Source organism: Lycorma delicatula, chromosome 2 (genome assembly GCF_047948215.1).
Source record: "Lycorma delicatula isolate Av1 chromosome 2, ASM4794821v1, whole genome shotgun sequence".
NCBI classification, from domain to species: Eukaryota; Metazoa; Arthropoda; class Insecta; order Hemiptera; family Fulgoridae; genus Lycorma; species Lycorma delicatula.
The window spans coordinates 28,683,436-28,696,672 of NC_134456.1; the positions used below are offsets into that span (position 1 = coordinate 28,683,436).

A 13,237-nucleotide genomic window follows, 5' to 3' on the forward strand; every position below is an offset into this window, starting at 1 on the left:
AAGATGTGTACCTGCATTAGGTGCATTTAATAAAAACAAAATTAGGTATGAAAATAAATGAGAGAAACAGTCCGACAGAAAAAAAAAATACTATAGGTATACATATACTCGTATATGATCGTTAAATGTGTTAGGTTTTTGTCTAAATTATATAATTTTTTTTTCAATATGTGTTCATTTTTGTTTAGCACCATTTTTATTTTTGAAAGTCCTACCTACACATTAAATATATATATATATAGATATATATATACATACAGAAATGTGGTGGAAGCGTTTAGGTTAACTACTCAGGATAGAATTGTAAATAAGTTAAATTGAGACCTCAAAACAGTTTATTGGGATCTAGTACAGTTTAGTTTTGATATAATTTTTTTTTATTTTCCCCTGATTGTGTTAGCATAATGTAGTAAATTCAGATCCCAATTTCGGGTTTTAACTTCCGATTGGATAAACCTTATAATAGATAGTTGACTAATTAACTAAGTAACTAACATTCTGAACATTCTATTCAACTTTTTGTTAACCACCATTAGGTATTGTTTCAGAGGATGAGATGAATGATTTTTAGCGTGTGTGAAAATGCCATGCCTGACCGGGATTCGAAACCGGGACCTTCGGATGAAAGGCCGAGACGCTACCACTCGCGCCACTAAGGCCGGCTTAAGGTTACCTAGTGTTGACTAATTATAACTGTAAAAACAAAATATTGATTACTGTTTGATGTTTTGTCCGGAAGAGATTTTTTTTAATTCTACATATTTTTCATCCAAAGATTTTATCGAATTGACACTTATAATAAAGGTAAAATTTTCAATCGATTTAAATAACCATTAGTGATTCTCTTTTAATCTTGACTTTTTGTATGATTTGAAATGAATTAACAAATTTGTGGGTACATTTTCATGTGAATTTATAGAATTGTTAATATACACGCTGCTTGTGTATGACTTAAAACAGAATAGCTAACAAGAAAGGCAGGTTAAACATTATTAATAAATAACATAGCTGAAACTGTAGCTTTGAACAATTGGAAAAATCAATAACATATCTATCAGCAAATGATTGCAATTTTATTACTGATAACAAGTTAACTTTTATTTGAGAATCTCTTTACGTAGCTTTTATTTAGTCTGATTGTTTTATTTTGTTTATTCAGTGTTCATTTTCTGAAATGGTTTATTTACTAAGATTGAATTTCATTTTATTTCATTCAACGAAGATTTTAATATTGCGGTTTTACTTTTTATGATAAAAAAAAATATATGTATATTTGTTTTAAAACAAATATATATATATTTGTTTTAAAACAAATTTGTTTTAAAAATTTGTTTTATATATATATATATATATATATATATAAAACAAATAAATTACACGCAGGGACACACACGCGCACGCAAGCAAACATATATACTGTCGCATATGCGCGGTTTGACAAGGATGCTGAGAGACTAAAAAACGTAAAAATCTCATCTAAATACAATTTATTACTCTAAAAATATATATACAATAAAATAAATAATAATAATGAACATAAATAACATACAAAATAGTAATTCAAATATAAAGAAAGAATTGATTTAATGACAAATTATAAATAATAAAATACAGTCCGATTTACTAAAATCTTCATGACGACTAATAAATCCATTAATAAGATAACACTAGAAAAACCTTAATTTCATAGTTCACTTTCTGCAAATATTATTACTTTTACTGTTCATAAAAGAATTACCCTACATTTTATGAGTAAAGAACACTATCACTTATAATTACAAATAACTCTCCTAACAGCTTATTGTTTTCAAACAATTTCTGAAATGGAATACTCGTGACGCACTCTTCGATCGTTGTTACCGTACACTACTGTTATCGCACGCTGCGCCGAACTCGGCTTTGCAAAACTACTAACTCTGTCCGCTGCTCCCCAGTAGTATTTATACCTTCTGGCCTTAGAGAACCAGTACCCGAACCGTCCTTTTGACTGTTGAAGCTTAATAATTTTCATTGTCCGCGCCGTTACATTTTTCTACAATTTCTTTTTCGGTCCGTTAATCCTTCTGGTCGAATAAGAGCATTTAGAGGTACCATTGTCTGTATTACAAAGAATGAATTGTTAAACGCACCCGTTATTTTAAATATAGATTTCGTTTTAATTCCTTCTAGATTCTTGTTTCTTTATTTTTTATCATTCTTCTAAACTGGAAGAACCCCGTTACACTGGCCCCGTTATCTTAGTTGGAATATATATATACATGTGTGTGTGTGTGTGTGTGTGTGTGTGTGTGTGTGTGTGTGTGTGTGTATGTGTGTGTGTGTGTGTGTGTGTGTGTGTGTGTGTGTGTGTGTGTGTGTGTGTGTGTGTGTGTGTGTGTGTGTGTGTGTGTGTGTGTGTGTGTGTGTGTGTAATATATATGTAATTGGATAAAATTGTGTTTGAAATACTAAAAAGGAAATGATCTTCCATGATTAAAAAATTATATTTCGATCTAAATATTTTTTTAATTTCTATCCAAGTATAAAAATATCAAAACGTTTTGGTTAGGCTAAAACTTTTACCTTCTACAAAAAAAAAAGTTCTTGATAAACTGTTTATTCCCTTAAAACATGATACTATATATATATATATATATATATATATATATATATATATATTTAAATTTTTAATATTTCCATATAATTGAAACGGTACTTCAAATCCGCAATTAAAAATTCACTAGTTTTTCCCCGTTTACGTAATAATTGTATATTTTTAATTGTGGTCTAAATATAAGTTCTCGTCATAAAATTTTATTTCAATTGATTATAATAAAAATATTAATTTATCTTTAAACAAGTGAAATTTTACTTTAGTGAAAGTAAAAATTTATAAAAAAATTTACGATTTTGATTTTAGATCTTGATGTATATCTACAATTTGTAAGTCGAATTATACATTAATTATGAATTCTACTCATCTTCGTCGTAGAGTGGTTGTTTTTTTCTGTTCATCTGAAAAATTCCATTCCTTGTTAGGGATTGCAGATTTCACATGGCAAAGTATTCTCTCATTATTAAAATTGAAGCACTGTGACTATAATTAGCCGTTAGCATCTTCCTTGAGATACCAACAAAAAATTATGTATAAATTAAAAACTTTGAATCGTCATTTTTTTTTAATCCAAAAACAAATATTAATTTTAAAACATTAGAGTAGCAGTTTGCTGCGTTATTTTATTGTTTTTAATTTCTTCCTGTATTTTAAAGAGAAAATTCTTAGAATCCTTAATATTGTCAATTTTAATGAGAAGACCTCCAAATAAGTTCATTGGAACATATATACGTTAATAAATGTACATAAAAGCTTTTAACGAAAGATTAATAGTATTTTAAAAATTAATTTTGATGTAACCCACCAATGACGGGTTAAGTACATTTTGTACCAGTAAATTGTAATATAGTTCAGGTAATAGCATATTATATAAAAAAAGGAATAGGTAATGTGATATATCTTTGAATTAACGAAATTTTTAACAAGTTTAATAAACTAGCCAATGGTAAAACAAACCTATTTGATGATAGATATAATACGTAATAATACTAAACGCAACAATTCAAACACATCGGCAATAATAGTTGTTTGCACCAGATATGAATGGAAATGCAATTTAATAATTTTAAATCTATATTTTTAAAAACTAATGTTCTTCATACACTTTTTTTACGTTCTTATTCAAAGTACAGCAAGCATTGCGATCGCGATAAATTTTGGTTATCTATTTTTAACGGAAATATCCATTCTGACCATCCCTGAATCCATTTTGACTAATTTCAGGGTGACGTCTGTACGTACGTATGTATGTACAGATCTCTCGCATAACTTGGAAACGATTAGCCGTAGGATGTTGAAATTTTGTATTTAGGACTTGTAAATCTATTTGTGCACCTTCCCTTTTGATTGCAATCGACAGAACCAAAAGTATCCAAAATAGCCCAAAATAAAAAAATAAAAAATTGGATTTTGGACTTTTTCTTAACTGCAGCCCTCATTGAGAGCTTTTCAATGATAACGATATATCGTAAGTGGTACTTATTTTCATTGGTTCCAGAATTATAGCCAAATTCGGTTTGAATCAGTCTTCATCGCCTTTTTTTTACCTTTTTTTTTAATTTAAATATATTGATTTATTAGTAATTATTAACCCGTGATTGTAAAAATCATTTACAATAAAAAATTATTTAATAATAACAATAAAAAAAAAATATGAAAAAAATCAGAAATTATTAGTGAAATAAAATTTTATGTATTTTAAAAATGTGTATATGTAATTTAATAGGCATTATTACATATGTGTATATGTAATATATTTGGTGAAACATCTAATTATTTAATATTAATTAAAAATTATAATTTAGAATGGTATTATTTTTGGATTTTCTAGTTAAGTTCTATTTAATTTTATCTACATTAAAGTTAACTATAGAGTACTGAAAATAGACCCGCACAAGAACAACATATACACTGAGATACATACATGTCCGATCTTTGATAACTTTAAAAAAATTCTTATCTTTTATTTTATTACTCCTCTGATATTGTCGGATAATATTCTCTCTAAGTCGGAGATGATTATCTTTACGTTTATTTGTTTTTTGTTGCTAAATCATTTAATCGTTCTTTGGTTTGATATAATTCTTCTGACCTTAATTTGCGTACATGTTCTCTAGTTTTCAATGTTCTCCTTCTTTATATTCATCATCCTCTCTTAATATTTTTAATCTCTCTTTGGCTTACATTTTCTTCCTTTTAACATTTATCATCTTCTCTTAATCTTTTTATTCTTTCTTTGGTTTTAACATTTTTTCTTCTTTGTATTTATCACCTTCTCTTATTTGTTTTTTCTTCCGTTGTTCTTAACATTTTCTTCCCCTTCATATTAATCTTCTTGTCAACTTTTTAAGACATATTTCTTCATGTTATCTTTCATTTTCCTGTATGACTGTTTCATTTTCATTTTTGATTATTCACCAAATAATCCAATAAAAAACTGAATATTTTACACCGTAAGTTAGAATTTAACATTTGTAACCAGTATACAGGAGTTCACTAAACAGAATAGTTAAAGTGTTATTAAGTTTTATTTGTACACATACCAGAAATCTGAAACGTTTTTAATTCAGCAACTCACGAAGATAGAATAATACTGATCTAGTAATACGAGTAATAAAGGGATTTTTACTCTCTCCTGATATTTCATATAAGATTATCGAATTAACAATTGTATAAATATTTGATGTTAAACTTATATTTCAGCAATTGTGTAACTGTCCACTTTATTAATGAATTGGAGGTTCGTATCTCACTTTTAAATGAAATGAGTTTAAATAAAGTGCAGAAAAAACGTTTATATGTGTAGGCGTACAAGAAAGTCATATATGGCGTCCACATCAGATTTTTTTAATTAAAAGCGATTCAACCTTTTTTAATTAGTTTTTTTTTTAATTCAATTAAATTAGTATTTGTTTGGCATCTTTATTGCCATTTAATTAATGAAAATTTATCATTAATTGTAATGATAAATGTTAAGTCATTTTAACGAAAAATAAAAAATTATTTATCATGCAATATGATATACCTGTCTGCATAAAACTCAGACCAGATTATAATGTATTTGTAACTATATTTATTTTAAACATTAAAAATAAATCGCATTTTACAACCATGAACTGGCTATTACAGACGAAAAGGAAAAGCCATTACTTTTTATTTATATGCCAGTGTATAAATATTTCTTTAAAGCGTTGTTGAGAAGACAATATATGATGTGAGATTTCAGTTATAATCTAAAAACGATATGCAAACTGACAATTTTTAGACTAAGAGTAATTTCTATGATAATATTTGTTTTGGGATCTGGTTGATCTTGAAAAAAAATTCCAAATAGTTCCATAATGTTTGTAACTTGCTACATTCTGTGAAAGAAACAACTTGAAAATTCTTTTACTCTTGTTACAACAGTTTTTCCTGAGTTGTAAAAGTGTGTTGACGCTTTAATATTGTATGAGGTTTCCGAGTAAACCGTCGGTCAAGTGTGATTCTCAAGTATTTTTCAGTACCCACCCATAAAATAAAATGCTTTTATTGTGCGCGATTTCGCTTGTAAAATACTGTTCCTATTATTTATTGAATCCATTTTAAAATTATTTAAAAGATAAAATTTAATCTTAATAATTAGGAAAAAGTTTTAATTTTATTATAAATAAAATTAAATTATTTTTCAGTTACTGGTATATTTGCTTGGAAACTCTAAATACCAAAAAAAAATTATTTATTTATTTAAAATTTAATAAAAAGTTTTTATTTAATAAATAAATACCAAAAAAAAAGATTGTAACAAAAAAACATAGCCTATATATATAAATTTTTTAAAACTGTTTTTTACATCAGTCTATCTAAAGCAAAATTAAATAGATAATTTTCTCTTTTCTTACAGTAAATTCACATTAAACAATATTAAAGTAATGATGAAACCACAACGACGCACTTTCTGAAATTTATTCTTGCATAACGTAACAAACAGTGATAGCTAGATTGTAATACAGACCAAAAATTAGAGAAGATGAACAATTCGTAGGTTGATATTTAATTAAATATACATTTCATGTTTCTCATTAGATAATGTAAAAGTGTAAAATGTAAAGCCCTAAATGTAAAATGTATAATGTAAAACCCTATTATTTAACTAATAAAACATTTGTTAAATAAATTGTTCCATGAATTTCGTCGTAAGAATACTCATTTATCTCTTTTTATTGATAGTGTTTAAAGCTGTCAGGATTTTGTTTTTATTCCTACTTCTTGAAAATGGGATAAACAATTTTCTATATACAGGCTAAAGTACATTTCTACAGACAAACGGACAATTTTATTTAAATAACATTTGAATTATATCTAATAAAGAGAAGTTAATTAAAAGTGGATTTTTTTCAACATTCGAATTGCGCTTTCTAATGTTATATCTAGTATCAGATTTATGCTTAAGAATGAGCGAGGATTTCGGGGTTTTTTTCTTAACCCAGTTTTGTTTCCTTAGCAAGTCGCAGAATCTAAACTTAACAAAGTCTTTTTCAGGATGAGAAAATAAATATTACGTTCTTCTGAATCTTGATACTAATCTTATTCCAAAAGCAAGTTCCTGTAAATCTTATAGGAGTTTTGCATAATATACATTACGGACCTTTTCAAAAAATACCCAAATTTTTCGAATCAAAGGTGAACTTAAATAAAGAAACTACTGAACATGTCATTTGAGTTGCCTACATGCAATGTAGAAAAATCATTAAATTTTCTTCCTAGAAGACTATGAAGCCATATATTTTTGTCAGTAAAATAAAATGTCAAAAAGAGTTTGGTGTTACATAATTAAAAGATTGTTGAAATCGGCAAAGGTATTCAGTGTCTCTACTCCCTCAAACCTTTACTATCTTCAGACGTTTCGAGAGGTCCTGAGAGGTCACAAACTTGAGTAAGCAGTACATAATATTACGAGTATTCATAAATTTTATGTGGATATAAATAAAAATGTTAAATATCAATCCACCCGACATTTCTTAGATGTTTATTTGGAAAAAAATAATATAGTGTTTTTTTTTTTTTTTCAAAAGAAACCAATTCATATTTTACGAGGTAACAGATAAATGTCCTGAAAATACACAAGATTTTTATATTGTTTTTATTTTTTAACTAAAATTTTACAAAACTTGTAACTGACTGCGTGTGCGGGATATATAAGCTGACATGCGTTATGCTACTATTTATATTTTAATTTCTTTTTATTACATAAAAAATTTAATTTTGGAATATTATAAATAAGGTAACTTTAAGCATAAGTATTTAATAAAAATCCAAACTGCCTGTCGATTACGTACTCTATTGATTCTTTGTGAAAATTTTTAATTATGTGTTGTGTTCTCTTAAATTCGCTATTTGATTTAAATAAATATTTTTATATTAAAATCGTTATTCTAGTTACGTGAAAAATGAGGTTTTAGCAGTTTCATCTACCACAAAAATTTAATCTGCTGTATAATTTTGTTAGGGTAAATAATATATATATATATATATAATCATTACAATTGATTTAAATATTACATCACTGTGGTCAATTATACTAATTTTTTTTAACAGAATAAAGCTTTATTCCATTAATTTCCCAGATGAATTGTATTTTTAATAATTATTATCAAAATGACAATATTATTTGCTAGTATATTACATCACCCTTTACCATTTTTTGCGTTCTCTTTTATGTGCTTCTCTCTTATCTACGTCATATCATGATTGTCTTTATTACCTCCGAATATTTCTCTACTATTGGTCACTGATTTTCTCTCATCTTCCTTATATTACCATTTAATTTTTTATTTACTACCATTTCAGTTACTTCAATATTCCCTTCTTCACATCAATCACAGATTTAATTATCCAAACTCTTGGTTAATTTCATCTCTACTTCAATATTTTTACTTTGCATTTTCCTTTGGGTTATCATTATCTGATATTTCTACGTAAAGACATCTTCAAAAACTGCTCAGTTCTTTCCGTTTTTAGGCTAAAGTTTTTTCAGTATATAATACAACAATCTTTAGCACTACCATCTACATACTCCTCTATTTTTGCTAAACCCTTTGTAATTGGAAAATTAAATTTGACTCTGGAAATTAAATTATGGCTCTGAGATAGGATAATTACAAATAGGTAAGAGGAAAAGAAGTTGAAGTGGTTTTGGTATTAGAATACTAAGGTAAATGGAGCGAAACAGTAAGCCGAGTTAAGAAATTAATACACAGTAGGTTCGGACAAGGTGACTACAACGACCAGAAAGTTGCAAGTATATAGGACGAGATGGAGGTAGAAATATTAGAAATAAAACAATAATTTGAATTACTATATCATACCTTTTTTTGTGTAGAATCATCAATCGTGATCAACATTAAAAGGAAAAAGGAACTGCCACAGTTCTTATTCTTAATATCAGAATTGTCTAATCTTATATTTCAGCTTACAGTTGAACTAGTGACTGTACTGACTGATGGGTTTTAAAATTAAATGATGTCTAATCTTAAAATACGTCCATTTTATTCAAAAATTTAGTAGGAAACCTTTGCAATACGACTTTATTTTTAATAATTTTTCAAAACAATTTCCAACACACTTCTCTAACCATTGAAACCAGTGTTTAAAAAAATCCTGCAATGTTTCGGTCGGAGATGTGGGTACAGTTTTCGTCCCAAACCGTTGGGAGATCAACATCGCCCGTAAAATGCTTCCCTTTCAGTTTGTTCTTCAGTTGAGGGAACACCGAAAATCACAGGAGGAGGTCAGAACTATAAGGTGGCTGCTCTAACAGTTTTATTCCAGTGTGTTGGCAAAATTCTCGGAACAAAATATGGAACGGTGCGCTAAAGGGTTATCGTGGTGAAGAAACCTTGTGTCAACCCTTGAGTTTTGGTGTAACTGTTTGAGACCAACAATTTCAGGCAAGCATTCCTCAGCATAACACTTTTCTTTAACTGTCTTTTAAGTTTGCAACATAACTTGCTCTAAAACTCCTCTTACACTAAAAAGTATGACCACCTTTCTCTTCTTCTCTGATCTGGATTTTTGAACAGCGATGGGAGTCTCTTTATTCCGAACACCCACATTTTTTTCTGAGCCTTGATCGGAATTTCATAATAATACAGCCAAATTTCCTTACCTGTCATAGGGAGATTTCCCATTTTCAAAGTTTTTCAAGACTCACAGCACATGAAACACGACGTTCCATCTGATAGTCGGTCAAGTTATTCGGCACAAAAAGGAAACAAATCTTTTTAACTTGAATATAATCTTGCAAAATAGCACGAACGGTTGGTGCATTAATGCTCAAGGAAAGCTCTACTTGGTGGTAGGTCCACGCCTGTCTGTCTCAAGTATTTTTTGTACTGCACCAATATTTCCCTCAGTCATAGACGAAGAGGATACCTGATCTTGGAGCAACTTCAAAGCCAAAATTTCCTCTTTCAAACTCTCAATACCACCTAAATATTTTTGTACGATAAAGACAATCCTCTCCAAGCACTGGAGTCATTTCCTCTAAACACTGATCAACACTTAATCCACGTGAAAAATTTCCTGCTATTCAGTCTACACATTTGCTATAACTTTGCTATAAGATCAGTAGCACGCAGTTCACAGTTTTCAATTCCATTACCACATAACCGTACTTTACTCCGTACTCTACTCCGATCAAAAATTTGATCGGTGATCACAAGTAAATTTGACACCAAATATAAGGATAGAGAATAAAATGAAAAAACATAATGATAAACTGTAAACGAAAATTACTTTTTTCACTATATTTTCTTCAGGCACCAGGTTGCTTAAGTTTGGCAGCAGTCGTAACGAAAATTATAAAACTGTTTTTCTCAGTAAATCTTTTTAACGCCACAGTTTATTTTAATTTTTGTAATGTATTGTGAAATTAAAAGATTAATCAAAATCTTAAGATAAGAATAGTAGTAAACTAAAATGCACTATTTATTAAAAACTAAATATTGGGATTTTATAAATAATAAAAACTTTTATTGGTGTAGATTGGAACATAGTGTCGTTATTGTTAGGTAGTACGAAAATCTCATGAAATATCAGAAAATTCAAAAGTTCATAACCAGCGTGCGATTTATATACACAGTTTAACAATCGGAATTCTATAATCCCAGTAATACATATAAAAAATATTTATATACTTTACATTCCAATAATATGAATCTTTTTTTATTTATTTTTTTCTATAAAATACAGTTATAAAAAATTATTGTTGTTTTTTTACTGTTGTACATAATGATTACTAAATAAAAAGAGAAATAAAAAATTTTGTAACTGGAGTCCTGCAATATATTTCATTTTTGTAAAATTTTATTGAATATTTTAGATCTAATGTGATAATATATTGAAATTTTTCCTGAAAAATATTTATTCATATTTAATTTTTTTATTTCAGTTACATTCAATTAACAGTGTTCTATATTATCTTTGATGTTTATTGTGCAATTCGTACATTATTTTTAGCAAGATTTTGTAAACGACGAAACACGTCGAGCATCTATAATCATTTAGTAATAAAAACTCGTTTTTAATTGGTACGGATATATATTATTATCATAACATGTTAATTTAACTTAACATTCAGTTTACTGTTTGTACGTTAATTCCAGTAATCTGAAAAACCCGATAATCTGAAACGGTAGAAAATTTTTCGTTTCGGATTACGGAGGATTTAATTGAATTGTGGCAATATGGAGTTGACCTATATGTATGTATCTAAAACCAAACAAAAGGCAGTAGTATTCAAGTAATCAAATACAGCTCTTTTATTAAACCTTCTAACGAGTATATGTAACCACATATTCACCGTATTTACTGTGTGCACGGATGTGTGTTACACATATCTGTTACACATACACACACAAAAAAAAATGGATATGTGAGTGTACGTTTGTATACGTGCAAGAAATGTTCCTACGGAAAAGTAATGGTTAATATATTGTTATTTGTTTTAATATTACATCCTTTTTAGTTAAAATAATTTTATTTTTTAATTTTTCAGGAAAACCTGGTGTTATTGTCGGCTGTACATTTCCTAACACGGTAGCGGGATGTAACATTGTTGGTGCCCACTGCCGTTGTGGGGAAGCACTCGTGTGTCCTGGTGATCCGGGATTTAACTTTCGCAGTCTTCTGGAATGTCAGATGAATTTAGCAGTAATGCTGGCGCATACACACTCCGTATTACAAAAAGGTAATTTCTCATTTAATTAATTTATGTAGATTAATTTGTTTTAATTATAGTTTATTTTATTATTATATGAAAAATTTTGGCTAATACCTTATATTACCTTAATTTTGACTACCTTATATTACCTAAGTTACCTTATATTTTTTAATTTTTATTTAATCATATGTTTTTTGCCATAATTATAAACTTTTTAAAATGTGTAAGAATATGATGTAATAATATTCATTATATTTTTATTTATATTTTCCCATATATTTCTTGAATAGTAATTTACTTTATTTTCCTAACAGGTATTAAAAAAATTAGTTTTATTTATTTTTTGTTTAATTTATCCTTGAGCATTCAGTCTTTCCATTTTCCTTTTAATCAGTCAAAATTATTTTCGTTTGATAACAAGTGACGCCGTTCTAATTTTCTGCGCAACTAAGTCATATCTTGTCTTAAAACGAACCTCATAGGAGCACAACATAACTCTTTTTTTATGTAAACGCACCTTTTTTCTTTTTCTTTTTTTTTATACATATTAACGTTGTCAGATCATATGCATAAACATTTTAACTTTAATGTAAATTTAAATTTGAAGTAAATTTAGAATCAAATTTGATCAAGTATAGCCATCATTAAGCAAGATTTTAATAATATTTTTTACTCACAATTTTTCTTATGAATGAATGATTTGTTAGCACATGTACCGTGGTAGTCAGGTTTATACTTGTTATATTATTACATAGTTATTACTTGTACTTGTTATTATTTATACTTGTAACATATTTTTATTTCTTTAATCGATATATATGTTACCAATATATTTTTTAAATTATGTTTTGCAGTTAAAAATGAATTCGATTATCATGTGTTTAAGAAATTTGAGCATAAAGATGCTTTATATCTTTAAACCAATGTTATGTGCTAATAATATGTTATGTTCTTATGTATGTAGTTATTCAACCTAATTTATGTACTTCTAGAAACCTTTCTCATGTTATTATTATTATTTTATTAATTTTTTTTAATTCGCATTCTTCAAATCAGAACCGATTCTCGATTAATTTTTCCTTTTAAAGTGTAAAGTGTATATGTAACACTTTACACTTTTATAGCGTAAAGTAATGTATCACCAATCGAAAAATAATGTAAAAACATGTTGCATTATTATTTTTTTTTTGTCTTCAGTCATTTGACTGGTTTGATGCAGCTCTCCAAGATTCCCTATTTAGTAGTGCTAGTCGTTTCATTTCAGTATACCCTCTACATCCTACATCCCTAACAATTTGTTTTATTATAAATCATTTTATTATTTATAAAATTATAAATTTATAAATTATTTTATTATTATAATTCATTATTTTGCATTATTATAAATCAAATTATTAGTGCTGTAACCAGTGTTGTTTTAATACTTTCATTGATACTCGCAT

General features: G+C 27.7%; 1 protein-coding gene across 1 annotated transcript in view; it reads left to right on the plus strand.

Moving 5' to 3' along the window:
- cmpy (crimpy) overlaps positions 1-12,714 on the plus strand; it is a 258,004-nt gene extending 245,290 nt beyond the window's left edge. The window contains exons 2-3 of the mRNA XM_075357528.1: positions 11,631-11,822; positions 12,650-12,714. Of these exons, the coding sequence (XP_075213643.1) occupies positions 11,631-11,822; positions 12,650-12,714 (257 nt within the window). The remainder of the gene's footprint in view (positions 1-11,630; positions 11,823-12,649) is intronic.
- Positions 12,715-13,237: the final 523 nt, after the last annotated feature.